The sequence below is a fragment of the Peromyscus eremicus genome, unplaced genomic scaffold (assembly GCF_949786415.1).
Source record: "Peromyscus eremicus unplaced genomic scaffold, PerEre_H2_v1 PerEre#2#chr22_unloc_1, whole genome shotgun sequence".
Lineage (NCBI taxonomy): Eukaryota > Metazoa > Chordata > Mammalia > Rodentia > Cricetidae > Peromyscus > Peromyscus eremicus.
In genome coordinates this window covers 6,456,998-6,482,367 of record NW_026734286.1, presented here as the reverse complement: position 1 = coordinate 6,482,367, position 25,370 = coordinate 6,456,998, and the positions used below count along the sequence as shown (strand labels likewise).

At 59.1% G+C, this 25,370-nt stretch overlaps 1 protein-coding gene across 1 annotated transcript in view; it reads right to left on the bottom strand.

Moving 5' to 3' along the window:
- The window catches only part of Ptprs (protein tyrosine phosphatase receptor type S), a 47,786-nt gene extending 22,678 nt beyond the window's left edge, over positions 1–25,108 (bottom strand). Inside the window, 7 exon segments of the mRNA XM_059252094.1 lie at positions 1,007–1,276; positions 10,596–10,706; positions 14,683–14,871; positions 17,340–17,481; positions 18,069–18,214; positions 21,027–21,218; positions 24,999–25,108. Of these exon segments, the coding sequence (XP_059108077.1) occupies positions 1,007–1,276; positions 10,596–10,706; positions 14,683–14,871; positions 17,340–17,481; positions 18,069–18,214; positions 21,027–21,117 (949 nt within the window). The 5' untranslated portion in view covers positions 21,118–21,218; positions 24,999–25,108.
- Between the last annotated feature and the right edge of the window lie 262 nt (positions 25,109–25,370).

Here is a 25,370-nt window from a genome sequence, read left to right as displayed (position 1 = left end):
CAACCTTCGGCACAACCCATGGGCCTGCGGTGACTGAGGCTCACTGCGCACTTGCCCCGTGTTCGGATTCAGCTCTACCGTACAGCCCCCATGCTGCACAGCCCCCATGCTGCACAGCCCCCATGCTGTACAGCCCCCATGCTGCACAGCCCCGATGCTGCACAGCCCCCATGCTGCACAGCCCCGATGTTGTACAGCCCCCATGCTGCACAGCCCCCATGCTGCACAGCCCCGATGTTGTACAGCCCCCATGCTGCACAGCCCCAATGTTGCACAGCCCCGATGCTGCACAGCCCCAATGTTGCACAGCCCCAATGTTGCACAGCCCCGATGCTGCACAGCCCCGATGCTGCACAGCCCCAATGTTGCACAGCCCCGATGCTGCACAGCCCCGATGTTGCACAGCCCCCATGCTGCACAGCCCCCATGCTGCACAGCCCCGATGTTGCACAGCCCCGATGCTGCACAGCCCCAATGTTGCACAGCCCCCATGCTGCACAGCCCCGATGTTGTACATCCCCAATGTTGCACAGCTGTGAGATACAAGCAAACATGATACCACTTCAAAACACCTCATTTCATCTAAGTGGAGGGCCGGGATTCACAGGCCCTCAAGTTTAGCCTCCGATTCTCACGGAGAACTCAAGCCACCAGGAGTCTTTAGTGCCCTCCCGTGTCCAGGGTCTTAGCATAGGCTGCCCTCCTCCCAGTGTCTGAACCATCCGTTTAACTTCCGGACTCCCACCTCACCGATGCCCTTCCCAGACCTGACCCTGCTGGGAAACTGAGAGCTTCACCCTGGGGTTTCCACGCTTGCTGTGCAGCCCCAAGTTGGCCTCAAATCCTCCGATCCTCCTGCCTCAGTTCTGAAGGCCTGGGATCATCCCCAGCATCAGTCCCACACCCTCTAGCCAGGCACACCTGCTGCTTCTCAGCCCCGCCCACCATGGTGTCAGGGTCAGGGATGCGCCACATCCACCGCGCCACCACTGTGGACTCGACTTACATTTTACAGTGATCTGAGCCACCGCCTCGATCACACCCAGGCTGGACATGGCCACACACGTGTAGTTGGCTGAGTCCTTCACATCCGTGAGTTCTAGAACATTCCGGCCCACGGGCATGTCATCCTCAGGCGTCAGGTCCTCGGCCCCCTGCATCCACTTCACGTAGGGCATGGGAGAGCCCACGGCCACACAGGTGATATTCACGTTCCCACCGGGCATGATCTCGTGGCTCATGGGCAAGATGGAGAAGCGGGGTGCCACACGGCGGACTGGGGGGGCAGGCGGCGGTTTTGGCAGGAGAGTGAGGAAAGGACAGGGTGAGGAGGAGGAAAGAGAAAAAAGGGGGAGAAAGGGTAGAAAACCATTTAAATATAAACAGGGCCATTTCAGTCCCCAGGTCGTTCATTCCCCAAAATGAAAACAGAACAACAACAAAAAAAATTAAACCAAACAAATTATAAAAACAAATTCCAACACAAAGGAAACTTCAAAGGTAGGAACTTCACAAACAATATAGAGCTACCGAGAGTGAGACAGGAAGCGTTATCTCATAGCAACAGGGTTTCCCCGACCAGCAGTTGCTGGTCGCAGCACAGAAGTACACACAAAAATTTATCGGCAGTTTCTCATCTTTGTGGAGAGATGTGGCTCCAGTGGGAGGCCTCCCGGGAAGGGGTAACTACCATGGAAGGTTCTAGAAGGTTCTGGTGCCAAGTGCTGGGGTTGGGGAACACACAATGGATCCACAGGGGTGAGGCCTGCCACCCTCCTGGGAACGAGGACAGAACCTGATCATGAAAGGTCGGAGCCTGGGAGGTCAGAGGACCAGGGAACCCCATGGCCTTCTGATCCGATCCCCAAGGGAAAGATGAGAAAAATGCTAATGAAATTTTTGTGGTTTTGGGGTGTTAGAAACCCTCCTAAAGCTTGAAGCTTCTGTCGGATTGGACAAGTTTCCGTCAATAGATGCAGCTCTCAAAAATCACAAACATCATGCAGAAGAGATAGATAGATAGATAGATAGATAGATAGATAGATAGATAGATAGATGATAGAAAGAAAGAAGGGAGGGAGAGAGAGGGGGATGATGAAAGGAGGGTGTGGATCTCAGGATGGTGGGGGAGAGGAGATAGAGATAGAGATAGAGATAGAGATAGAGAGAGAGAGAGAGAGAGAGAGAGAGAGAGAGAGAGAGAGAGAGGAGGAGAGATGGGGACAGGGACAGAGAGACGGGGAGGACCCACTTCAGTGCTGCATGGTACTCTAGCAGATGTGACGCAATGTGACTGGCCACATTGTCACATCAGCCCTGGCAGAACCATAAATAGGATATTTAATAATAACTCATAATTGAGAATTCTTAACAGTAAGGAGCCGATGAGCTGGAACGTTGGGGACAGGGCATGTTCGCTGCGTTCCTTAGAGGGTGGGGATGGATGCCACCTTCTGCAGGGGCCTCTTGGGCTTGGAAGGCAGCAGGACATTTCCAGGGCTCCGTTTTCGGAAGCTGGGTGGGTTCTGAGGTGGGTGTGGGACACTCACAGGGACCCGAGCTTCAAAGAGTAGCCTCCTCCCCAGGGGTGAGGCTCGGAGTGACCCCCAGCCAGAGCCCAAAGAAGTCAAGGAGTGAAAGCGTGGCCTTAGGTGTGTGAAGACTCTCTGACAAGCTGAGTCCCAACCTAGGAGGACACGTGAAGGCCATCGCCACGCCTCTGTCACACAGTTCTAGGGGTACAGCCTGAGGGCACTTGCCATTAACTGCCGTTAAAGGGTTAACCTGCTCTACTGAGGGGGAGAAGCCGGCCTGTGCCGTTCCTTCCAGCCTGGCCCTTCAGGTGGACACCCCAAGTTGTTTCCAGAATCCAGGTGGAAGTCAAAGGAGACAGAGACAGGGGTGCCACTGAGATGGGAGTGAAGGTCTGCGGGCTGGAGCCCTTCAGAAAACGTAGCCCCACAAAAAGTCCAGAGTCATGGAGGACACGGGATGGAGGGGAGGGGTAGGGAAGACATGGGGCCATGCAGGCTGGAGGGGAGAGGCGGGGCAGGGATGGGGGCACCGTTCCGACAGGGCTGGGTGGAGGGTGAGGAGCAGGGGTGGCGGCACCGGGGTCCAGCCGGCCACCTGCTGCCAGCATCCACAGCGAGGCTCAGGGTGGGAGATGCCGAGGCTACGTTGTCATGGAAACGGAATGAGTGGGAATGAGTGTGGAGAGGCTAATTAATCCAGGACAGAAAACGGCATTGACGTCCAAACCAAAACCAGGAGGCGGTGGGGGAGGCAACGAATTTCAAAAAAATAAGCAAAAACAGAAATCTAAAGACCAAACAAAAGTGCCTGAAAGGAACAACACTCCAAGCAAGAAGAAACATGGAATGGGTGTGGGGCTGAAAATCGGGGTCTGAACAGAGGAGGGCTGTGGCTGCCCCAGGGAGATGCCCGGGTCCCTCCCCGCCAGCAGAACACAGCATCCGGCCTCCCCACCCAGCACCCAGGGTCCTCGGCTGGGCAGTGAGGCACCCGAGGGGCGAGCGCCCCCAGAGAAGGCTTCCTCAGGGCAGACCAACCCAGACCCAGAACCCCATCTCTCTAGACCCCTGAACCTCGCTCAGGGCACAGTACACTAGAACCCAGAGGCAGAGGCCTCCACCGCTGCCGCCGCCAGTCTAAGTCCCCCGTGTATCAGCAGAGGTGACCTGCAGGGAACGGGCTCTGAGGGGACAGAGCCCGCGAGGGCGCCCAGCCCAGGAAGGTGGCTGCCAATATCGTTGTCCAGACCCCCAGCGACAAGAGATTCAATTGGTTACCTATTATCACTCATTGCTGCCATCGATCATCCCCAGCAGCTGTTACCTATCTGCTACGTCAATCAGTCAACAGCTATCTATTGAGACAGGGTCTTGCTCTATAGCCCAGGCTGGCCCCCATCTCAAGGCAGTGGTTCAGCCTCAGCTCAGATGTGCACTTCACAACTGCCTGTGAGCCGGACCCTGGAACTGGAGATCTTCGTTGTACATCTGCCTCACTGGATCCCACTCAACAAGCTCAGTTTGCAGAGGAGAGAGCAGGTCGGAGGTGACGAAGCTAATGAGGATGAGCAGGTGCCAACCTCAAAGGCCCCGCCTGCTCTCCGCCACTCACACACGACCAGCAAGGACAGCTGAATTCCCTTTCTCACTATCTGGGTTCCGTTAAATGTGCGTCTTTACTGGGGACCCAGAAGAGGGCAAAAGCACTCGGCTAAGTGAGCCGTGGGCCCTGGCTGAGGGATATATCTGTCACACTCAAGAGGCCACTGGTGGACAGCTCCTATGCAAATGTGTGGAGCCCCAAAGGGGCAGAACCCAGAGCTTACAGGGCTCACTTCCGTCCTCAAAAAGGAGCAGATGTCTGTTCCAGAGGCCTTGCTCATTCCTGACCCAACCTTAGTTTATGTTGAGGGCACTGCTGTGTGGAAAAGACCCCAGCTTCCAGAATACAGAAGCCACAGGCAGCCTGAATACAGAGTTTCCATCCAGGGCTGTGACTGCGGCCATTAAAGGCTGGATAGGACCACAAGAACACAAGGACACGTTCACTGTCCCTGATGTGGCTAGCCACCGTCAGCTGAATGTGGCTATCAGTTAAATGGCCAGCCTCCATAGGTTAAATGGCCAATGGCTATAGGGTAGACGGCCAGCTACTGCCAGTTACATGGCGGCTCTCAGCTGAATAACCGCATCAGTTAACTGACAGCTCCATCGTGGTCACGCCAATCGGCTGCGAGGGGGTCTGGGGCATCCACAACACGCTGCCCACTGGCTTCCATGGCCCCTTGTTGGTTCCTATGTCCTTCAGGAAGTGGGTTGGTGTGCCAGAGTCTGCGGGGAAGGGTGCTGTAGGGCTCTTATCCTCTCCGTGCACCTTTCCGCCCGTGGGGGTGATGGCTGATGCTGTGTTCTGCCCAGTTCTGGGCCGTCGCCCGCCCACTTTGTTCCTCCAGCCCTCGGCTGCAGGCTTGAGGTGCACATTAGGATATAAAGTGGGCACAGAGCCCACGGGACGGACAGGCCCCGCGGGACCCCCGCCCCAAATTACCGACCTGAAAGGAGGGTCCAGGCGGGTTATAAGGGGCAACACCAGCCTTGGTCCTCGGCACGCTCCAGCTGGCTCTGGTCCCCAGCGCTTCTGGTCACCGAGTAGCCGGGAGGGTCCCAGCAGGGGGAACCCGCGTGGGCGAGTGGGGTCAGGAGGGTTGGGTGGCAGGGTGGGGGATGGTGGTGGCAGGTCAGGAGGGGATGGTCGCTTCAAACCCCGATTCACATGGCAAAAAAAAAAAAAAATCAAACCAACTGAAAAACCATCAAAGCAACCAGGAGACAGCCCCTCCCCCAGGCAGGAAGAGAGGCAGAAACCAAAACTTAAAAGTGGGGGTTTGAGGGTGAGGGGTGGGTGGGCGGGGACAGGAGGGGTGAGTGGGGAAGAAAACTCAAAACAGTGAGGTGATCTGGTTGAAGCGCTAGGTAAGGGGTCCGACAGTGTCACATGATTAACATCGAGCAAGCTGCAGGTGGGGGAGGGGGGGTCTATGGGGCATTTTGGGGTGAGAGAAAAACGTGGCTGGTTCTCTGAACTCCAAAATGGATATGTGGATGGGAGCTGGGGGTGGGGTGCCGAGGACTTGTGCAGCCTCCAGGGTGGGGGTGAGTTAAGCTTAGATTACACCTGTCTCGACGGAGGGGCAGAGGCCCAAGCCCAGAGCCCATCTCCCCCCCCGCCCCCCCCACTACCCTGAGACCCTCCCCGCCTGCCTCCCTGTCCGCCACCAGCTCCCTTGGCAGGAAGCTGCCACATGAAGGCCCAGAGGGCCCTGAGCCGTGGCTGTGGCATCTGAGCCGTGGCTGTGGCATCTGAGCCGTGGCTGTGGCAGGCTGCTGGGGCTATACTCCACTACAGATCACTTCCCAGCCGTTCCATGTGGGGGTACCCAGTCTCAGCCTCTTCGCTCCCCCACACTTTTGCCAATTGACTTCCCCATCGCCACCCACCACTGTGGCTGTGGGACACTGGCTTCTCCCAAGGACCAGGTGTAATCTAATGTCCGTCCCACCCCGCCCACAGGGACACGGATGCAGGGGTGAGGCAGGCAGCAGGCCACATGTCAGTCAGTGCTCAGTGTTCCTGTGGGGCAGTTCCTGCGCCCCCACCAGACCCCGCTGGAGTCTCCCCGCCGAGGCCCGACAGGATGATGGGGATGGTGTACCCTCACCTCCCCGGTCAGGGGCCGTCGGAATGGGGAGCTGGCCAACAGACCCCACAGAAGCACCTGGGGGACATGAGAAGTGAGAGGAATCCGGCCCCATTATCTCTAGCCCATTTGGGGAATGGAGGGACCTAGAAGACAAATTCCAGGACATGGGTGCAGCCTCGCCAACGGCCAACGCGTCTCCACGAGCAACAGGAGCAGAGCAGGTCAGCCTGCAAGAGCTGAGGGCCGAGCAGGGACTGGGTAGCCTGAATGCGCACCACCTCGAGTCCCTTGTGGGTGGGAGGCTGTCCCTCTGCAGCAGGTGGGAGGCGCCATTCACTTGGTTAGGCGCATCACGGTTCAGTAATGCTGCACTCCGATGGGGGCCTACGGGTGCCATCTTTTTTGGTTAAACCGAGAACCTGTTAAAGGCTCACAGCTTTAAATTACTGACGAGGAAAATGTGAACAGCCTGCTCTGACGCCATCTGTCTGTCTCCTGGCACTGTCTTCCCTCAGGGAAACCCCAGAGAGGTGCAGAATGTGTACTTAAAAATAGTCGTATATAGGGCTCTGGCCATGTAGTCCTCAGAGGTCAAGGACTGGCCAGCTCCTGGGCTCCCTCAGCAGCAGCGGAGCCTGCCACTTAGGGGAGGGTGGCTGGGGCTCTGTGTCACTCTGCAGGCCTCGCAGGCCAGCTGCTGTTCCCCTGGTGGGTACTTCTGTGCCAGGGACCTTGTCTCTCCAGGCTCCCTTTGCTGCCTCTTGGGCCTCAGGACTTCCTCAGAGAAAGTCCCAAGGGGAACATGACATCACTGGCCCCAGAGGAGCCGCCTGCCCGCAGTGGACAGGACTGAGGAAAACACCAGAGAAGACCATACGGTCCCGGGCTGGCGGATGTGCTTCTGCACTGGGGTGCTCTCTGAGGCTGCCCCCACAGGCTGCAGCCAGGCAAGTCTCAGCACGGTCCCTTAAGCTGTCACACTTAAACAGAGGGCATGGGGGGCACCTGACCACCTACGGCTGGCTGGAGGGGGCCCCTTCCTCCCCGCCTTTCAACTCCTGTGAGTACCTGGGTTCTTCTCCACCCAGGGCACACGACGCCGTTGGCTCTTAGAGCCAACAAGCAATCAGGGACTTCATAGTTCCCATGAGGACCAGGAACCCTAAGAAGTCATATGAACAGCCAAGGTCACACATGTGGACATCAGCACCTGCCTCGGGCTGGACGGCACTGCTCACCAACCCCAGGTGGCCCTCGGGGGTCCCTGTCACCCAGGTACAGTGTACCAGGACCTGCTTTGCCAGGGCTCAGGCTGAGAGCAGGAGCAACAATGTCCCTTCCTGAGGCATCTAGACCTTTGCTGACAGCGCTTTAGATGTAATAAGCTGGAGGCAGAGAGGAGGCTGGAGGAGAGGGTGCCCTGGGGGTGGGTGGGCTTGGTCCTCAGCTGGAGAGTGAGCTGGGCATGAAAGGGGTCTTATTATTGTGGATAGGACAGACAGTGGATGTGTGGATCTCAGAAGAACGAGAGAGAGCAAGAGAGAGCTAAGAGAGAGAAGGAAAAAAGAAAGTTTAGAAAGAGGGAGGGGCAGACAAAAGGGGAGGGAGGGAGTGGGGGAAAAGAAAGAGTGGGGAGCGGCCACGCCCCAAATGCCCCTGGTCTTCTCGGGAATTCCACAGCCCTGATGCTTGGGTGACCAGAAAGTGACCACGCTGAGGGACAGCACACCTGTGGATGCACCCAGAGCCTGAGAGAAGGGAGCAGCGGCTAACACCACCCTGGAGGCAGAGGCGCGCTGCAGACAAGCTCGCTGGCCAGGCATTCTCCGAAAGTCTGTCCCGTTACATCCCCGCCCCCCAATGGGCAGCTCTAGATGAGCCCAGCGGCGTGCGTGAAGCCACTGCCGGTGACACTCTGCACTTTCTGCCAAGTGCTGGCGACTCTGGTGCTGTGGCACCCACCCACTCTCTTCTGGGTTGGCCAATACTGAGTGGGAACTCGGGCACTGGCAGCCCCTGGCTGTATTCTTTGGGAGAGCAGGGTGTTAAATATCCTGAGGCAGGAGGATGGGAAATGCCCTTGGGGATGTCCTTCTGCCAGCCTCCCGGAGGGAACCGGACAACGTCAACTAGGAGCCAGTTGACCCAGGCGCCCCCACTCCTGCCCCCTGTCCTGTGGTGCCTACGTGGTCACTTTTCATCAAAGCATCCCAGCTGTGGGACCCCTTCCGCCCTCTGGGTGACAGCTGGGACAGGAACACTGGCTTTGAACTCACAATGCGTTTGGTAACAACCACATCAGCTCAGGCCAAGGAAACCAAAACCAAACAGCACAAAACAAGACAGAACCAAAGACATCGCTTTGGGGGAAAAGGGCGTCCAGTGAAGGGAGGCAGAGCGGAGGAGGGGGCAATCGATCCCCCCAAAACGAAACTTATAAAAAAGTTTAAAAAAATAAAAAAATTAAGAAACCAGGAAAACAAAACAAACAGGACAAACACTCCAACAGAAGGCCGGGGTCCACCAAACTGACGGGAGTGGCATGCAGAGAAATTTTTTTTTTTTTTACATTCTCCCAGCATGCATCAGGCCCAAGTTACCATGACGACGAGGAGTGCAAAAAACTTAGCAACAACATTACCAAGGGATGCAGAGGCGACCACAATGCAAGCATCGCGTGAGCCGCCGCGCCCGGCGGCTGACATTACGTCTGTGTGTCTTTCTGGGTTGTTTGCTTTAGGCTCGGTACCTCATTCCACTTTACGTCTGTTTTGCTATTCGTTTTCCGTGTGCGTGTGTGCGTGTGTCTGCGCGGTGTCTGCGTGTGCTTCTTGTGTGTGAGCACGTGTCAGCTGTTATTATTTTTTTTTTCAGAATGTAAAAATGTGGGTAAAGAAAGTAAAAAAGAAAAAAACCACACCAACCTTCTCGAAGCTCTGAGGGATGTAAAGGGGGTTTGATGCGCACAATGACATGGGGAGAAGAGAAAAAATAGGGGAGATACAGAGAGTAAAAAGAGGACTTCCCACGGCTAACGCTGCAATCGTTTGTTTTTTTTTTTCTTTAAACCAAAAAAATAAAAAAAATTAAAATCAAAAAAGAAAAAAGAACATAAAGCTCCCTGTCTTGGCTCAGCGCCGAGCACAGCCAGCAGCGGCGCCGACCAGCTCTCCCGACCCTCACCTGCCCCCAGGGCGGGGCGGCCGGGACACACAGGGCCCTCCTCCCTCCTCACACCCTCACTACGGGCTCCACCCTCCCCGCTCCACCCCTGCCATCCCCTCTTTTCTGAACCCTACCAGACTCACAACCCCCCATCCCCAGTGTCCACGAAGACACACACAAGTTAGATGAAGACCGGTCGCTAGAGTCCTGCAGGGACCACAACTCACCGGTGCCGGGGTGGCAGAAGACCAGACTGGCCCCCCTCCCATCCACTTGCACCCTCCCTCCACACGGCCTCCTGCTTGGAGCCAAGATGTAAAACCCACAGCCAGGACCCAAAGGAGCCGACTAGGGGCTGAGGAAGGCAAGGGCTGAGGGAGGGACAGCCCTGCCGGCCTCCCTGGGTAGAAAGGGATGAAGGCCAGGGGCGCTGCAGGGAAACTGAGGCTGGGGGAGGAAGGTGAGCAGGTCAACTGATACAAGCAGATGGGAGTCCCCGGTGTAGCCGTGGGACATGGAGGAGGGCGCACCAAGGGTCCTGCGGGAAGCCTCCTGGGGGCGGAGGCATGGGAGGCGGCTGTCACGGACCCCAGGCTTCCAGCCACAATTGAGCGAGCCTGGGATTCTGAGACCCACATGGGGTCCCAAGGGCTGGGCAGCATGTCTCGCCACCAAGCCACAGGCAGGCAGGGGTGTGAGCCGTGGCTCTGGCCTCCCACGGTCAGGGTATACTCCTTCTAGAGCAAGCACTGGGTTCTGGGACACCAGAGGGAGGAGAGCTGGACCCCATCCCCACAGTCTTCACTAGAGGACACTGGACGGGGCAGGGAAGCAGGGAACCACGAGGCCACAGGGTCAGAGAAGCAAAGCCAGCAGGACACAGGAGGCACACACACCACACAAGCCAACTTGGGGGTTGGGGACGTGGCGGGGGCGGGCGGTGGCCCTCAGGCTCCCCCAGCCCTGTAGGCCCGAGATCGGCCCCCCAAACCCGGCTCTGCTCCCACCCACCCTGCCATTAGTGAGACCCCCAGAGGCCCCAAGTGTGGTGACTGCCATTCCAATGACCCCGCGGATGGGGTCAGGGCCTTCCTGCTCGGGTCGGCACAGGACAGGGGAGCCGGGAGGCCGTGAGCCCAGGGATGGGACAGGGTGGGACAGTGGGTCCCTGCCTCTGCCTGGCGGAGTTCCCTACCTCGCACGTAGAGGTTGGCGGGTGATGAGTAGCGCACACCTGCGCTGTTGGTGGCCACACACTCGTACTTGCCCTGGTCTGTCTCCTCGCTGCTCTCAATCTGCAGGGCACCTGCGGGGACAGGGGGCGGGACCTTGGCCGTGACTGACACCACTGGGTCGGGGCTGGGCCCAGCGAGCACCCCCACTGCCACATCTGTACTGCCCACCGACGAAGGGGCTCCACGGGGCACAGCATCGTGGGGTGCCACTCCCAGGGTCCTAGGGAGGAAACAGAGGCCACTCCAGCCTCTGGTGGAGCAACAGGCCACCCAGACTTGCATGTGGTGGCAGTGGGCCCAGGTTTTCCCCTCAAGGGCAGCTGCCGGTCAGCGGAAAGGAACAGTCCTTCCTCAGGGCGGAGGCCGACAGTTGCTGGGTGAAGTATTGGGGGCCACCCGCACAGTGGCTTGGGTCAGATCTCAAGTCTGAAGCCCCGCGTAGAGCGTAGAGACCTGGATAAGCCCCAGACTCCTCACTCCAGGGCCTGGGGCCCAGGGCGACCCACATCTGAGGTCCCAGCCCTCTGAGCCAGGCTGGTGGTGCATGCCCAAGGTGGAAGATCAGCATGCTCCTCAGGCCAGCCTGGGCTACGGGAGACCTCGTTCCAAAATCGAACAGAAAACAAAACTCAGACAACACCGAGGACCCAAAGAGGGAGCTGTGATCACCCGCAGGGCTCGGAAGGAGGCCACGCTTCCCCCAAGGACATCTCAAACAAGCTAAAGCCAGGTACTCCCCCTTCACAGCAGATAGGGACATTTGAAATCTCAGCCTCGGTGAACAGTTTGTCGTTTACAAACTAAAACCAGAAAGTGAGGTGGAGGCAGCCACACTTGCCACAAAGGCCTGTCTCGCCATGCTTGATTTACGGCAGAGCAAAGGCAAGAGAGTCTGGCTCAGTATGTCGGATTACAGGCCTGCATCTCAGCCCCTACTCAGATCAACGCAGCAACAGCCATGAGCAGGAACCCTGGGCTCCCAAACCCTGCTGGTCCAGACTTCCTGTTCACATTCTCTGGTTCTGTTGACAGCTGTACCCAGTAGTAACGGGGCCCAGAGACACCCATGTCCTCTCTCTTGGGTGGTGGTGGATGATGGGCCACCATAGAATGCTTCCTACCGACTTCAAGGCTACTGCAGAGACCAGAGAGGGTAGGAAACCTATTTGAGGTAGCACAGTATGTCAGCACTGGGTCTGTGTTCATGTGCCCTGGGGAAGCGGGGTATCAGACCTATCTTTGGAGAATTCCTTTCTCTGATCCCTCCAGTCTGAACACCCCTAAATCTCAGAAGGCCCTTTTGCAATTCATGGCAGATGGCTGTGTGTGTTAGGACTCTGCAGCGGGCAGGGAGGGGTTCAGGTGCCTGTCCCTGCAGCTGGATGCCCACACAGTCCCCTGCAGCCACACTCAGCCCAAACCACAGACAGACACAAACACCAGAGGGATGTGGGGGAGCCGTGTGGCGGGTGGAGCTAGTGAGACCTGAGGGCTGGCTGGTGAGGGGCAGACCTCTTACCTCGGATGGGGGTGCTTTCTGTAAGGGAAACAGAGAGACACAGGTGAATGTCACAGGAGAGGGGGCCGTGGGGCTGGGAGCCACACCTGTCCCTCTGCTGGGCAGTGCAGCTGCAGCCAGATCCTGAGGGTTCCAGGCTGGGGCTGGGGGACTTCAGGGCGGGTGCTTCCTGCAGGCGGCCTCCCAAGGTCTGGGTGCGCCCCCAGGGAGACTGCGCCTCTTCCCTCAGGTAGCTTTGGGGGTTCCAGCAAGGGGTTGCTTTGAAATCCAAATGGGGAGGGGTGGGTAGCGGCAGGACCCCAGGAGTCTTGTTAGTGACCAGGGAGGGACAGGAGTTAGCGCTAGAGGGCTGGGCACTGGTGCCGTGGGGACAGGTGTCACCAAGGCCGAGAGGGAGATGTGGGAAGGGAGCAGAGGGTGGAGGGGAGCCGTGGCCTCTTTCGATCCCGAAGGAAAAGAGGAAAAAGCCGTCTGTGGGTCGGCCACACCCAGGGAAGAGGAGGTTCCAGGCTGGAGTGCCCACGCGGCCTCTAATGCTGCTCCTTTCCCGGGGCCAAAGCCAAGCAGGGCCAGCGGCCTCTTGGCAGAAGGCAGTAGGGCTTGGACACCATGTCTCACACCTTCTGAGCTGTGGACGTGCACCCCGAACCCTCCCTGCTCTGTGTGCTTGCTACCCCTTTCACACCCCACACAGGGTCTATGCAGCCCTGGCTGGCCTGGAACTCACCATGTAGACCAGGCTGGCCTCTGACTCACTGCAATCCTCCTGCCTCTGTCTCCTGAGTGCTGGGGTTAAAGGTGCGTAACCATGATGCCCCATAGAGACAGAGGCCTCCCCACCTACTGTCAGTGGGAGTCAATGGGAACCACCGTGTGGTGGGAGTCAGGAACGGCCACATGGAATCCTAACTTGGCGTGGACTACAGTGGCTGAGGTGCCAGGGCACTGCTGGAGCTGCGCTTCCCACGGGGAAAAGGAACCCTGTTTCCTTTTCCACTTCTACTGTGATGGTTCTGGGTATCAGCTTGTATCAGTCTCTGTAACTTTACCAAGCATTGGCTTGGCAGCTGGTGTCAGAACGAATGCTCCAGTTAGACACAGCATCTTCGGCATTAAATCCCATCTCCACCCGCTTGGAGCGGGGGCTCATGAGGTGTGAGGTCCCCCAGCCTGGGGGCCGGTGGCGTTTTTCCTCTTTTCCTTATGGGTGGGGTCTGTCTTCAGCCCGCCATGGGGGGCAGGAGAGGGCGTTAGTACACATGCCACACGCAGTGGGTCAGTTACTGTCACGGTGGCTGTTAGTGTGGGGGCAGAGGGGTGGCAGGACCGTTAGTGGTTGGCGTGGCAAAGAAGTGAGGACTTACCAAAGCTTTCTGAGCGTTACAGAGAGGAAGGAGAAGAGAGAAGAAGGTCACAGGGCGGCCACTGGGCATCTGGCTGCTCGTGGGCACAAGGGAGGAGGGACCACAGGGTGTGGACAGCTCCCAGGGTGGTGTGTTTACACAATGCTTAGTTGTCGCCCCTGGACCGTGGCCACGTGATGGTCAGGAGACCCCTGGGAGCGCGAGGGCTCCCTCGAGCTGTGAGCACATCACTGCGGCTGCCATGGGGACTTCGGGGTGGGAGGGCGGAGTGGCCCTCCCGAGGACAAGGGGCGACCTTGCTAGGGAGATGCTGGGGGGATTGGAGTGAGACTGTGAAGAGGCTGGCGTGGGGTGCTGGGGAGACCAAGAGATACGGGGGTCACGGGCGACGCTCGGGCCGGCGGACACTCGTGTGCGGAGGGCCCAGTCCCTGTACCACACGGGAGGCAGGGTGAGCCACTCAGGGAACCACACGCACACAGACAGACAAGGGACAGGGAACATGGTTCCCCAGACGGACACACAGACTGGTCAATGGGCCAAGTGGGGTCTCTGCTGAAACATCACCATGAACCACCCAGACTCCCCAGTCCCAGGCCTGGCCTCCATGCCAGGCCTCCCCAGACTGGCTGAAACCACGACAGACACTCATCTACACTGCTTGGTTCTGACACCTTCAGCACCGAGGACATTCCCAGGAGCCTCTGTGGCCCTCCATCTCCTCTGGGGCTGCAAACCTTGGCCATTGCCATACCCAGCTCCCCTGGGCTCCCTGCACCTGGCTGCTCTGTCACTATGCCCCCCCTCCTATGGCTCCCCATTACCTTGACTGATCACATCCTGTTAACACACTCTGGACCTAGGGTGCCATCCCCCTGCCTGCCTGCATGGCCAGTGCTCTGCAGTTACCCACTGGCTACGGCTGTCCTCACGCACAGTGCACACTACTGAGTCCCAGAGCCCTGCTCCACGTGGGCCTCTGTGGCGCCCTGGGGTTTGAGTGCTGGGCCTGAGCTCTGCTCCTAGCCAGCTCCATGTGCACCACGACCCATCCTCGGGTCACGGCCACCCATGCCGTGTACCAGCCTATTCCCACCAGGCCCCAGGTGTGGGCCCTCTGCTACCCCTGATGGCATCCGCATCCCGTCGGCCACCTGTGCCCACCTGATCGAAGCTGCTTGATGCGCCCATTACTGGCACTGGGGTCCACAGGCAGGAAGTCCTTGAACCAGGTGATCTCGGGGTCAGGGTTCCCGCTGGCGGCACAGAGCATGGTGGCTGTGCGTGTGCGTTCCACGACCTTCAGCTGGGGGCCCATGTCGATGTTGGGGAAGCCGGGGGGCAGCTGGTCCTCTGGGGGTGTGAAGACGGGGAGAAAATGGGACAGGAGTCTGGTTACTGTGGGAAACGCCCTGGGGATGGGCCCTGGGTGGCCTCAGTCCTAGCCCACACCCTCCCGCCTCCCTCTCTGGCTTACGCCCCCGAGACCTCCATGGCTGCTGTGGGTAGAACTGGAGGATCATGGGCTCGACTGACGGTCCAGCACAGAGGGCTCTCCATCCCCTGCTACAGCTCCCTATTACCTGGGCTAACCTGGGCTAACACTGCTCCTGGGACAGCTGGAGATGGGGACACCCACACCAGCCCCTTAGCATCCCAGCTGGAGCAGCCATCACCCGTCCCCGGGCCTCCTACCCCTGCAGTCCCCTCTTCCCAACTCAACCCCTACACCTGCCTCCATCCAAACGTCCCCTGGAGCGGAGGGACTTGTTCTAGATCCTTCCAGAACTTCTCAGAACTCAAATGTCCCCTCCAGAATGTCAAACCCAGCTACTGGGACATGACCATGTCACTGCAGAATCCCAGTCCGACACCCCGTCGCCCAGGATGGAGAGGAAAGAACAGCATGCCCCTGAGACCAGCCTGGGCCACTGCCCTCTGGCGATGGCAGTTGGAGATGAGACACTGCAAGGGGCCCGTGCCGCACACAGACAACAGGACACTAGAGCCAGCATGGGGGTTCCTAACTGTGTTAGAAAAAAATGGGATCGCCGGGTGGTGGTGGCGCACGCCTTTAATCCCAGCACTCGGGAGGCAGAGCCAGGTGGATCTCTGTGAGTTCGAGGCCAGCCTGGGCTACCAAGTGAGTTCCAGGAAAGGTGCAAAACTACACAGAGAAACCCTGTCTCAGATTACAAAAAACAAACAAACAGACAAAACAAAACAAAACAAAAAGAAAGAAAGAAAAAGATGGGATAAACCAAGGACCAAGAGCCTGGGGCACCGTCTGCTGTGTGAACAGTGTGACGGGCACAGCCTCTCGCTCAGGCGGCCCTGTCATCGGTGGCACGTCCCGGCCGTGACACCAAAACTGGTGTTTGCCACGGGAGCCGTTTGGCTTGAGGTTGGACGTGTTTGGAGGGAAAAGGCTGGATTCTCAGGGGCACTTGGGGTGCTGTGGATGGAGGGGGCGTAACGGTCCCAAGCTTGGGACGGTGGCACCACGAAGGCGGCAGGGGACAGAAGTGAACGAGAAGCCACTGTCCCGGTAGGGAACACAGCCCAAGGTGCATCAGGCTCCAGACAGCCCGGAAGGGTCCTGTGCGTGTACGCGCACTGCAGCAGCCAGCTGCGGCTCAGAGCTGGGGAGGCCACTTCCCGGTGTCCCCACACGCCACACCCTGGGTCAGCATGAGATGGAAGGAAGGAAGGAGGGAGGCAGGAGCCATGGCTTCGGCTCTAGCAGCCCACAGGGGGCAGGAGGCCGAGCTTGAGCTGAGGGCCGGGGAGGGGGAGGGTGTCTGTCCTGGGGCCTCCTCAATGGGGGGGTAGGCAATGGTCAAAGAACAAAGGGAGGTGTCTGGGGCTTGAGGGGCTGGAGAATCTTTCCAGACTCCCAGTGATCTGTGCATCGTGACGGATGCAGAGTGAGTCCCAACTCTGGGAGTGTTGACAATGGGGCTGGCACGGGGCAGCAGGAGGCTGGCTGCCGAGTCTGTGCCGGGAAAGGTCAAGGCAAAAAATATCCCAAAGAGAGAAGGGAGAGGAGGGGCCCTGGGGTGTGTGGACTCTGCCCAGCTCCGCCCCTGCCCGCGGAGGCTCTGGCGGTCACAGAGCGCACTGTGGGGCCCCTTGTTAGAAATGACGGAATCCCCCGATAGCACAGTGCCCTGGGGTGGCTCAGAGCTCTCACCAATGTGACTGGCCCCGCGTCCCAGCTTCACAAGAGAGCCCCTGGGGACCTGCCATGCCCAGGGCAGACGCTCATGGCCACAATGCAATGTCCCTAAGGGACAGACATCCCAGTTCTGACAGGTTCACTAACCCGGCCCGGGTTACAGAGCCAAAGCGGCTGCCTTGGATTCTGAACTGTTGTCTGGTGCCAGTGTTAAAGGGACATCTCAGTGTCCCTTAGAATGAGCCAGGGCACAGGGTGTCTGGGGCTCAGGCTGTTGGGCTTGCTCCATGCTGCCTTTGGGGGACCCACCCTTTGCTAAGTTCTTCTGTGGGGCTGGCCCACTGGTGGCTCCAGGTGCATGTGAGACCAACCATGGCTATCTGCTTCTGAGTGGCAGGGCACTTGTGACCCAAGCTACCTGGGGACAGAAGGTCACAGGAGACACAGGGACAGACACTAGACAGCACTAACTGAGCACCTAGATCAAGCGGAGCCTGAAACCCACCAAGTGCAAACATTTAAACCACACAAACCACAGTGGTGGGCAGTGCTGGGGGCGGACAAACCCAAGTCCTTAAAGAACAAAGCATCAGGCAACGAGGAGGGTTCCAGGCTTGGGGACTGTGCGCCCGGGGGCCAGTACCTCGGAGGACGGTCAGCTTCGCATGAACGGTGATTTCTCCCACCGAGTTCTGGGCCACGCACTCATACACGTTCTCATCCCGGGGCGTCCGCAGCGGCTGGATCCTCAGCACCGCCCCAGAGCTCTCATCAAAGTCAATGGTCTGCGGGGAGGGAGGGTCCGGACGTAGGACGGGGACACACAATGGGGGACACACACAGGGACCGGGACAGGTGAGCAGTGAGGCGGGCCCGGGGCGGGTTCCATCCCAGCAGGACTGTGCTGCTGGGGTGGTGACAGTAGCCGCCTCAGACACATGGTATCCATCAGCAATGGGTGTCACGTATGTGCTGGGGGGACATGCGAGTGTGCACATAAGACACCACCCAGGATCAGTCACAGTTAAAGAAAAGGAGCCAAGAGATGCCCACAGGACCACGCTAAGCACCTGGATGGAGCTGAGCCTGAAGCCCACATACTCTACACCGATTACAGGGCGTGGCCGCGTGGTCACGTGTGTACTCAGCTGGGCGAATTTTCCTCCCAGGTGGGGGTGTGAGTTTAGACTCAGAAAAGGCAAGGCCTTGCTTGAGGACACACAGCACGGAGTGGTGGACTAGAGAACTCTGTGGTGCCAGGGAATGCAGGATGGGAGCTGTGGCCACCTTGTGGCACCCCAAGGTTCAGCCACTGGCCCCACCTGGAGGGGTGTGCTGGGCAGAGGGCACCCCCACCCCAGCCCCAGCTCACCTCGAACCGCTGGGAGTTCACTTTCTTGCCCTTCTTGTTCCAGGTCACCCGTGGCTTGGGATCGCCTGTGGCCTGGCATACGAAGGAGGCCACGCCTCCCGACACACCGATCTGGTCCTTGGGCTCTTTGATAAACCTGGGTGGCTCTGGGGGTTCAGCAAGGGAGGGCAGGTCTGAGGGCTCAGGGCCTCCCACATGCACACACGCGCACACGCGGCCCTTCGGAGACCCAAGAGTCACCTCAGTGATGACCTTTTACACCGGGACTCACCCCCAAAAGAAACAAAACGTCCCCTAATTCTTTCATGGGACTCGTGAGAAACTAAGGCACTGGCGGGCCACCAAGCCCTCCCACTCCGGGTCACGTGCCTGGGCAAGCCCATGCACACACAGTAATTAATATGTAAACGATAACCAAAAAGAAATGTAAAAGATGACCAGAGTCAGGATTAGAACCCAGGGCCCCAGAGAGTGGCGTGAGCCAGGGGCACAGGCCTGGGGATGGGCTTGGCCTTCCATCCAGAGGGCCTCAAGCGGACCCACCCTCCACACACTCCCCAGGCCCCTGTGTTGCTCTGATGCTCGCCTGGGGATCTGAGGCGGGAAGACTCTCTGCCAGGCTTCCCTTTCACTGGCTGTTTGGTAGCAGCCCAGTGTCACCCAGGACTGGATACAGTGCCTCAATCACAGCTGAGCTGCAACCTCCTCCCCGAAGTCCCCAACTCAAGGCTGGGGACACAACATAAGCACCCAACCAAAGGGGAACTGGGAAAGGCGTTCCGAGTGAGCCAGGACTGTAGAGGGAGTACACTGGCCCCTCGGGTCCCTTCTGTCCACGGGTCACACGGAGCGATCAACAGGAATGGTTGCCACGTGAACTGACCGGCCTCCTCTCCCCCAGGAGGCTTGCTCCTAACGCGCAGCCCCCAGAGTCCAGGCTGCTGCGTGTGTCCCCCTGCTACAGATTTAGGGGTACTAATGGGTTTCCACAAGGATCCCCAGAGAACTCAGAAATGACAACCCAGGTCTCTGCTTCCCCTCGGCCCACGTCAGGTCTGGTCCAAGCCCTGAGATGGGGCCCTGTCCTCTGATGCCCACAGGAATGACCTGGGGTCACATGTCTTTATCCAAGGCTGTGGGGAGAGTCACCCCTGCTGGGTGGGATCGCCCTCTCAGAGGTGGACACACCCCTCACGTCCTCCAATCCTACTGACCCCTTTTGGTGAGTCCAAGTCCCCACAGCACCTCTCTTTCTTTCTGTGACCCCTAAGGTGACCTCTAAGAACGTGAGTCCCTGACCCTCTGCCTTCTGACCCCTGGTGCTGAGTGGACATCTGTCGGTCCGTCCGGCTCTGGGCGCTGAGCCAACCCTGCAGAGCCTGCTCCACCCGCTGCTGCGGTAGACAGGATCTTGTGGGTTCATGCCATCTCTGTTTGTGTTTTCCAAAAAGGAAAACCACCTTGGGCCTGTGAGGGCAGATCCACAGCTCTGAGGGACTGAGTCCCCTCGGCACAGGGCCTGGATGGGCTCACAGTGAATCTGACACTCATTTGTGCAGAGGCCCAGAGGGGACACGCAACCTTCCCGGCCCCCAGCTCATGCTGGGCAGAGCAAGGGTCTAACCCAGCCCCACAGGTCTCCATGTCTGAGACAGCAACTCCTATATAAAGGGGGCCGTGCTCCCCCAGCCCCATCACCAGAAGGGACTGAAGCCCACACAGGAGGATGGATGTTATAGAGGCTCAGCTTTTCTATTTCTGCTTATGTGAGAATCAGGGCTAGGGACAGGACATCTGCCCTAGATCCAACCCCCGCACCTCCACCCGCCAGCCTGGGACAGTCCCCTGGACCCAGAGCCATTTCTCTGTCAGAAATGACCATCTGAGCCCACTGAATACTTCGGCGCCGGCCTCGGTGCCTGTGACCATCCAGGCTCAAGGTGAAGGGCTTCCAGCTGGACAGACCCATGTTCTGGGCTCGGAGAGCACAGCCTCAGAGACCAGACCCGGCTTGCATTTTCACACATCGGCCACAGAACAAGCACCCAAGCCCAGGCTGGTTCTCCTGTCCAGGACCACCGCCTTCCTCACAGCTCCCGGACAAGCTGTCTGGGTCCCCAGTGCCCCGTCCTCTACAACTTCCTCCCCACTTCCTACGAGGAGAGTGGCCTGCCCTTACCTCCAAGGTCACTTGGGTAGGGGTCTCCTACATGATGGTGGATCTTGGTGTCAAGTCCACACTGAGGCCCTGCATACATCTTAACAATAAGTAAAATGAGATGCCGACTTTGTCTAACGTATACCAGTACTTTAAAAGACTTGTGTATGCACACGCAGCGCCCTTGGAAGCCAGAAGGGTGCATCAGATCCCCTGGAATGGGAGTCACAGATGGTTGTAAGCTGCCAGGGAATTGAACTGGGGTCCTCTGGAAAAGCAGTCGGTGCTCTAACCGCTGAACTATCTCTCCAGCCCCTTTTGGGTTTTTTTTTTTTTTAGACAAGGTCTCACTAATCAGCCAGGGCTGACTGACCTCAAACTCAGAGATCCACCTGCCTCTACCTCCCTCCTAAATTCTGGGATTAAAGGCATGTGCCACCACTCTAGACCCATCAACATTTTTTATTTCCAGACTTTTCCATGGTCAGTCAACTCCACCAAGAGTGTCATCAGACTCTTACATACCTCCAAAACCCTGGCCCCCAAGCCCTGTCTCCTAAAAGCCTGCCTCAGCTCCTCCTGGTCGGACCTGGCCTGACACTGGAGCAGTGGACACTGGCTACTGAGGGTCACTGCCACCTCTGCTGTATGAGGCCTTTCACACATCCGGGCACCAAGCCTCTTCCTCGAGCATGGAGGTTCTGTTTGGGCTACATCAAGGAGTCCTGGGCTGGGGAGCTGCATGCACACACACCCTGGAACAGACACACAGCCAGGTCCACCCCACTCCAGCCTCTTACCTTCGGCGGCGCATCCTCTGGCCAGCAGTATGAGGAAGAGCCCCATGGGACCCACCACAGACGCCACACTGGGACTCCAGGTGGGCGCCATGTTTGGCAGTGGCCTCCGGCCTCTGCCCTGGCGGGGGACGGCGCCCCACCCCCCGTCCCTCACGGAGAGGCCTCAAGCGGAGGTGTCCAGAGGGGCAGCGTCTGTGGAGACAACAGAGCAGCAGTGAGTGTGGAGTGGGAATCCAGGGATTCCCTGCAGGTGGCTCTGGGAGAGGGAGCCACACCCAGAGACCCACATGTGGGGTCTAGAGGGGATCACTGCCCTGTCCTGGGTGGGCACACAATTTCTAGAGACAGCATCTCCTGTAGCCCAGGCTGGCCTCCAACTTGCTATGCAGCCAATGACCTTGAACTCCCGACCCTTCCACCTCCAGCTTCCCAGTTCCCTGGTGCTGGGGTGGAAGCCAGGGCCCTGTGGGCACTTCCACCCACACACTGAGCCCCACCCAACAATGGACCTGCCAAGCTTGGACCTTGACCTTCTGGCTTCTAGAGGCTAGTGTGGGCTGTCTCCAACCCCCAGCTGAACCCCTACCTGTCTCTACACCCCCTACCCTGCCCAGCCACTGCTCCTAGGGCCCCTAGGGCAGCTGATGCTGCCTCTCCCCCACTGGGGGAGCCCCATTTCATCAAGCCAGTCCACTGTCCAGTCCGGAAATGACAGATATGGTTCCATGGCATTTACCCAGCATCCTACACGGGTGCCAGTCTCCAGCCCACCCACCTATAAAGACCTAAGTTCTTGGGTACAGCATCCCTCGGGCACACCTCGAACCCAAGACCAGCTGCTCTCCCATGTCGCGAAGTTCACACTTGGCCTCAAGCTAAAGCAGTGAGGCAGAAAGGCCACGGAGAGGCCAGATAGTGTGACCACCACACCCCAGGAAGGCCCAGGCTGTGGCCTTGGGAGGGGAGAGGCACATAATGACGGGGTGGCCCTGTGATTGTGTCTCCCAAAATACCCAGCTGTGGTTGGTTGCCTCACCCATCTCCAGGAGAGGGCAGGGCCTGCAGTGGCCAGTTCACGGCCTAGTGTAAGCCAGGATGGATGGGAGAGGGCAAGAGGGAGCTAACTACACACACAGTCAGACCACAGTCACACAGACGTACACATGGCCAGTCGGACAGTAGACACACTTAGGCACACAGTCAGGCTGCAAGCAGACCCAGGGAACACAGTCAGATGACGGGCAGACCTGGGCATCGTCAGGCCGCGGATACACCAGAGACATCAGAGCCTGACATGCACTTAGTCAGGCTGCCAGGATGAGGATGCCCTCACTTCCAAACCCAGTCCGATTCCACACAGTCAGACCACAAGCCTAATATGCAGAGGTCCATGCGAGCAGAACCCAGGACCACAGTGGGATGCACAAAGTAGGGCCACAACTGTCAGACATATGGTCAGGGTCAGTACCCCTTCAAGGGTGCTGGGATGAGGCTTGCTGGGTGTCCTCCACCAGGCCCCTTCTCACCAAACACGGCCCTCAAAGCTATGCCCCTGCCCCCATGGTGGCAGCAGTCCACCCACAGGTCCACACAGTCAGACCGCACACAACACCCACTGACTCAATCTACTGGCAACCAGGAGGACAGACAAAGCCCCAGACACTCAGGAAGGTGAGCCATGCCAGGCCGGGACAGGCTGCCCATGCCAGCCCCACCCAAGGTGCCTGTGCATGGCTACAGCGAGGACAAGGGCAGTCAGGCCCAGGCCACTCGGACAAGCCCTGGGAGAGCCTCTGGGGGAAACTGAGGAACCAACGAAACTCAAATCCCGGGAGGTCCCAAGGTTAACACCCCAGATGGGGCATGTATAGGGGATGTTCCCCAAGGTGGCATTATTCTGGCCTCTCAGGGTCCCAGCTTTGTGCCACATGGGGACACAGGTTGGAGGGGATGGGAGGGCGTCCCTTGAGACCTGATGGGATGTGGGGTGGAGGCAGAAAAGAGCAACTGAGGGAAGTCCCCACACCATCCCCACGCATATTGAAAGTTCCAGGGTCTGTCACACCTCATTCCTTCTTGAAGGCTTTGGGGGGGAGGCCACTGTGTCACCCCAAGTTGGTCCACCATGTCCCAGGGCCTTTGTACACAGCTGGATGTAATGTGATCCATCATTATCAGCTGGGGAAACTGAGGTCCTGGCCACCCATCTAGCCATTAGTCAAGAAGTTCACTGTTCTCAAAAGCTGGCTAGAGGCAGGTCCCACCCGCGTTTTACAGAAGGGGAGACTGAGGCTCAGGGAGGCATTAGAGCTCCCCCAGGCTGCCTCAGCGGGGGTGTGAGCTTGGGAGGAGTCTAGACTGAGTCTTGCTAGCTAGCCAGCTCTGGGGCTCCCACACCGCACCTCAGGGAAAGAGCAGGCACCAGGCTGCAGGTCACGCGGGCCTCGAGCCGACTTTGTGTGCCCACGCGGCCCGGGAGCATAAAAGGGTGATTATAACCCAGGCTGGGTAACACACAGGCTCTGGGTCACCCGCACAAGGGGCGTCTCCTGGAGCCTAGACGCGCCTCTCCCAGCCCTGGGGAACACAGGAAGCTGGAGCCCCCGGACAGTCCCATGACTATCAAGCCCCTTCCCTGGGTGACCCTGGAAGGGAGCTCAGAGATACCAGGGTGTGGGGGCGTGTCCCCCATCATTGGGGTGTCAGCCAAGAGGGATGTGCGGTGGAACCCGCTTGGCCAGGAGGCAAAGTCCCCACAGGGCACCACTTCTCTAGTCAACTAGTCCCCCTGTCCCACCCTCGCCTGCCCAGAACCCGCTCTAATTAGTAGGGATCTATTGAGGAGTGGACATGAAGGCCAGGAATGGGTGGGGGCCGCCTGAACTCCAAGCCCCACCCCAGAGAACAGCCGATCACACCTACTGGTCAAGGAAACTGAGGCTGAGGAGAGGGTCGCTGTCCCCAAAGGGCCGGGCTGGAGGAGCCGACCGTCCCTGGCTGCTGAGAGCTTGGCCCTCAGGGACCTTCACCCATCCTGCAGTTTCTCCATACTACCCACGATTCAGAGCGCTGGGCCTCTACCAGATGCCCCCTTCTCAGACATGGCCCCAACAACACATCCCTCAAGCCCCGAGACAACTCCCGCCCCCCATCAGGGCTGGGTCTCAGGTCCTCTCTAGAATCCTCCCTGGCTCCCATCTACATCCGCCACGACCCATCCCTTGCCGTAGTCCGTCCTGCTGTCCATGCTGTCCCTAGCAAGCTGCACATCCTCCCCCAGTCCGCATCAAACCCCAGCCCGCATCCCTCCAGGTTGCCAACCTGGACACCCCAGGTGGACACTGTCGGGCACTGTCCCAAATACACTTTCCCAGCCCCGCCCCCACTCCTCCCCGGCAAGAACTAAGACCAAAGTCGCAGCACACACATCGACGCCTACTGCATACCCGAACCTCGCTGGACGCTTTATCCACGACACCCCTTTGCTCTAGAAGGGGAAACTGAGGGTGCAGAGCAGAGATGCAAGTCTGCTGGGGACCTGGGGGCAGGAGGGGCCCAGGAGTGAAGTCGTAGGGTGCACGGTGGGCGTGGCCGGGGCCCCTTTGAGTCTCAGGACCCTCAAGGTGCACAAGGGTGCAGGCAGCCCTGGGGCGCGGCGAGCGGGAAAGTTTCTGTGCTCCGAGCGCCCCTCCCCCTCCTGATCCCTCCACGGTCCCCGGGCTCCGCCCCCAGGTGGGGGAGGGGACCGCGGAGCATAACGGTCCCGAGCTCAGCCAAGTGAGGGGTGCGGGCCGGGTGCGCGCGCGGGGCCGAGGGGACCCGAGCGGCTCCGATCGCGGCCGAGCGTCCCCGATCGCGGCCGAGCGTTCCCGAAGTCGGGCGCGCAGGGACGCGGGGGTCCCCAGGCTCTGTGGGGGAGTCCAGGACGATGACAAAGGCCGGGCGGGGACACGACCCGCCCGAGCAACTCACCGCGGCTGCGAGGTCCTGGCTGAGCCGCTCGCTACACCGTCCGTCCGTCCGTCCGCGCTGGCACAGCGCAGCGCGGAGACTTGGCGCAGGCAGCGGAGCAGTGGTCGGACTGGGGGCGGAGCCTGGCCTGCGGGGGCGCGGCCCGGAGATTCCGAGGAGAGGGGGCAGGAGGCGGGGCTTCCGAGGAAACCGGGCTAGGGGGCGGGGCCTCGCAGTGGCAGACTGAGGGCAGATTCAGGAGGAAGGGGGAGCCTTGGGGCGGGGCTTCTGAGGAGGCAGGCCGGGGGCGGGGCTTCAGAGGAGGGCTAATCGGGGGCGGAGCTTCGCTGTGGCAGGCTGAGGGCAAAGGCAGGAGGGAAGGGCTGGGGCGGG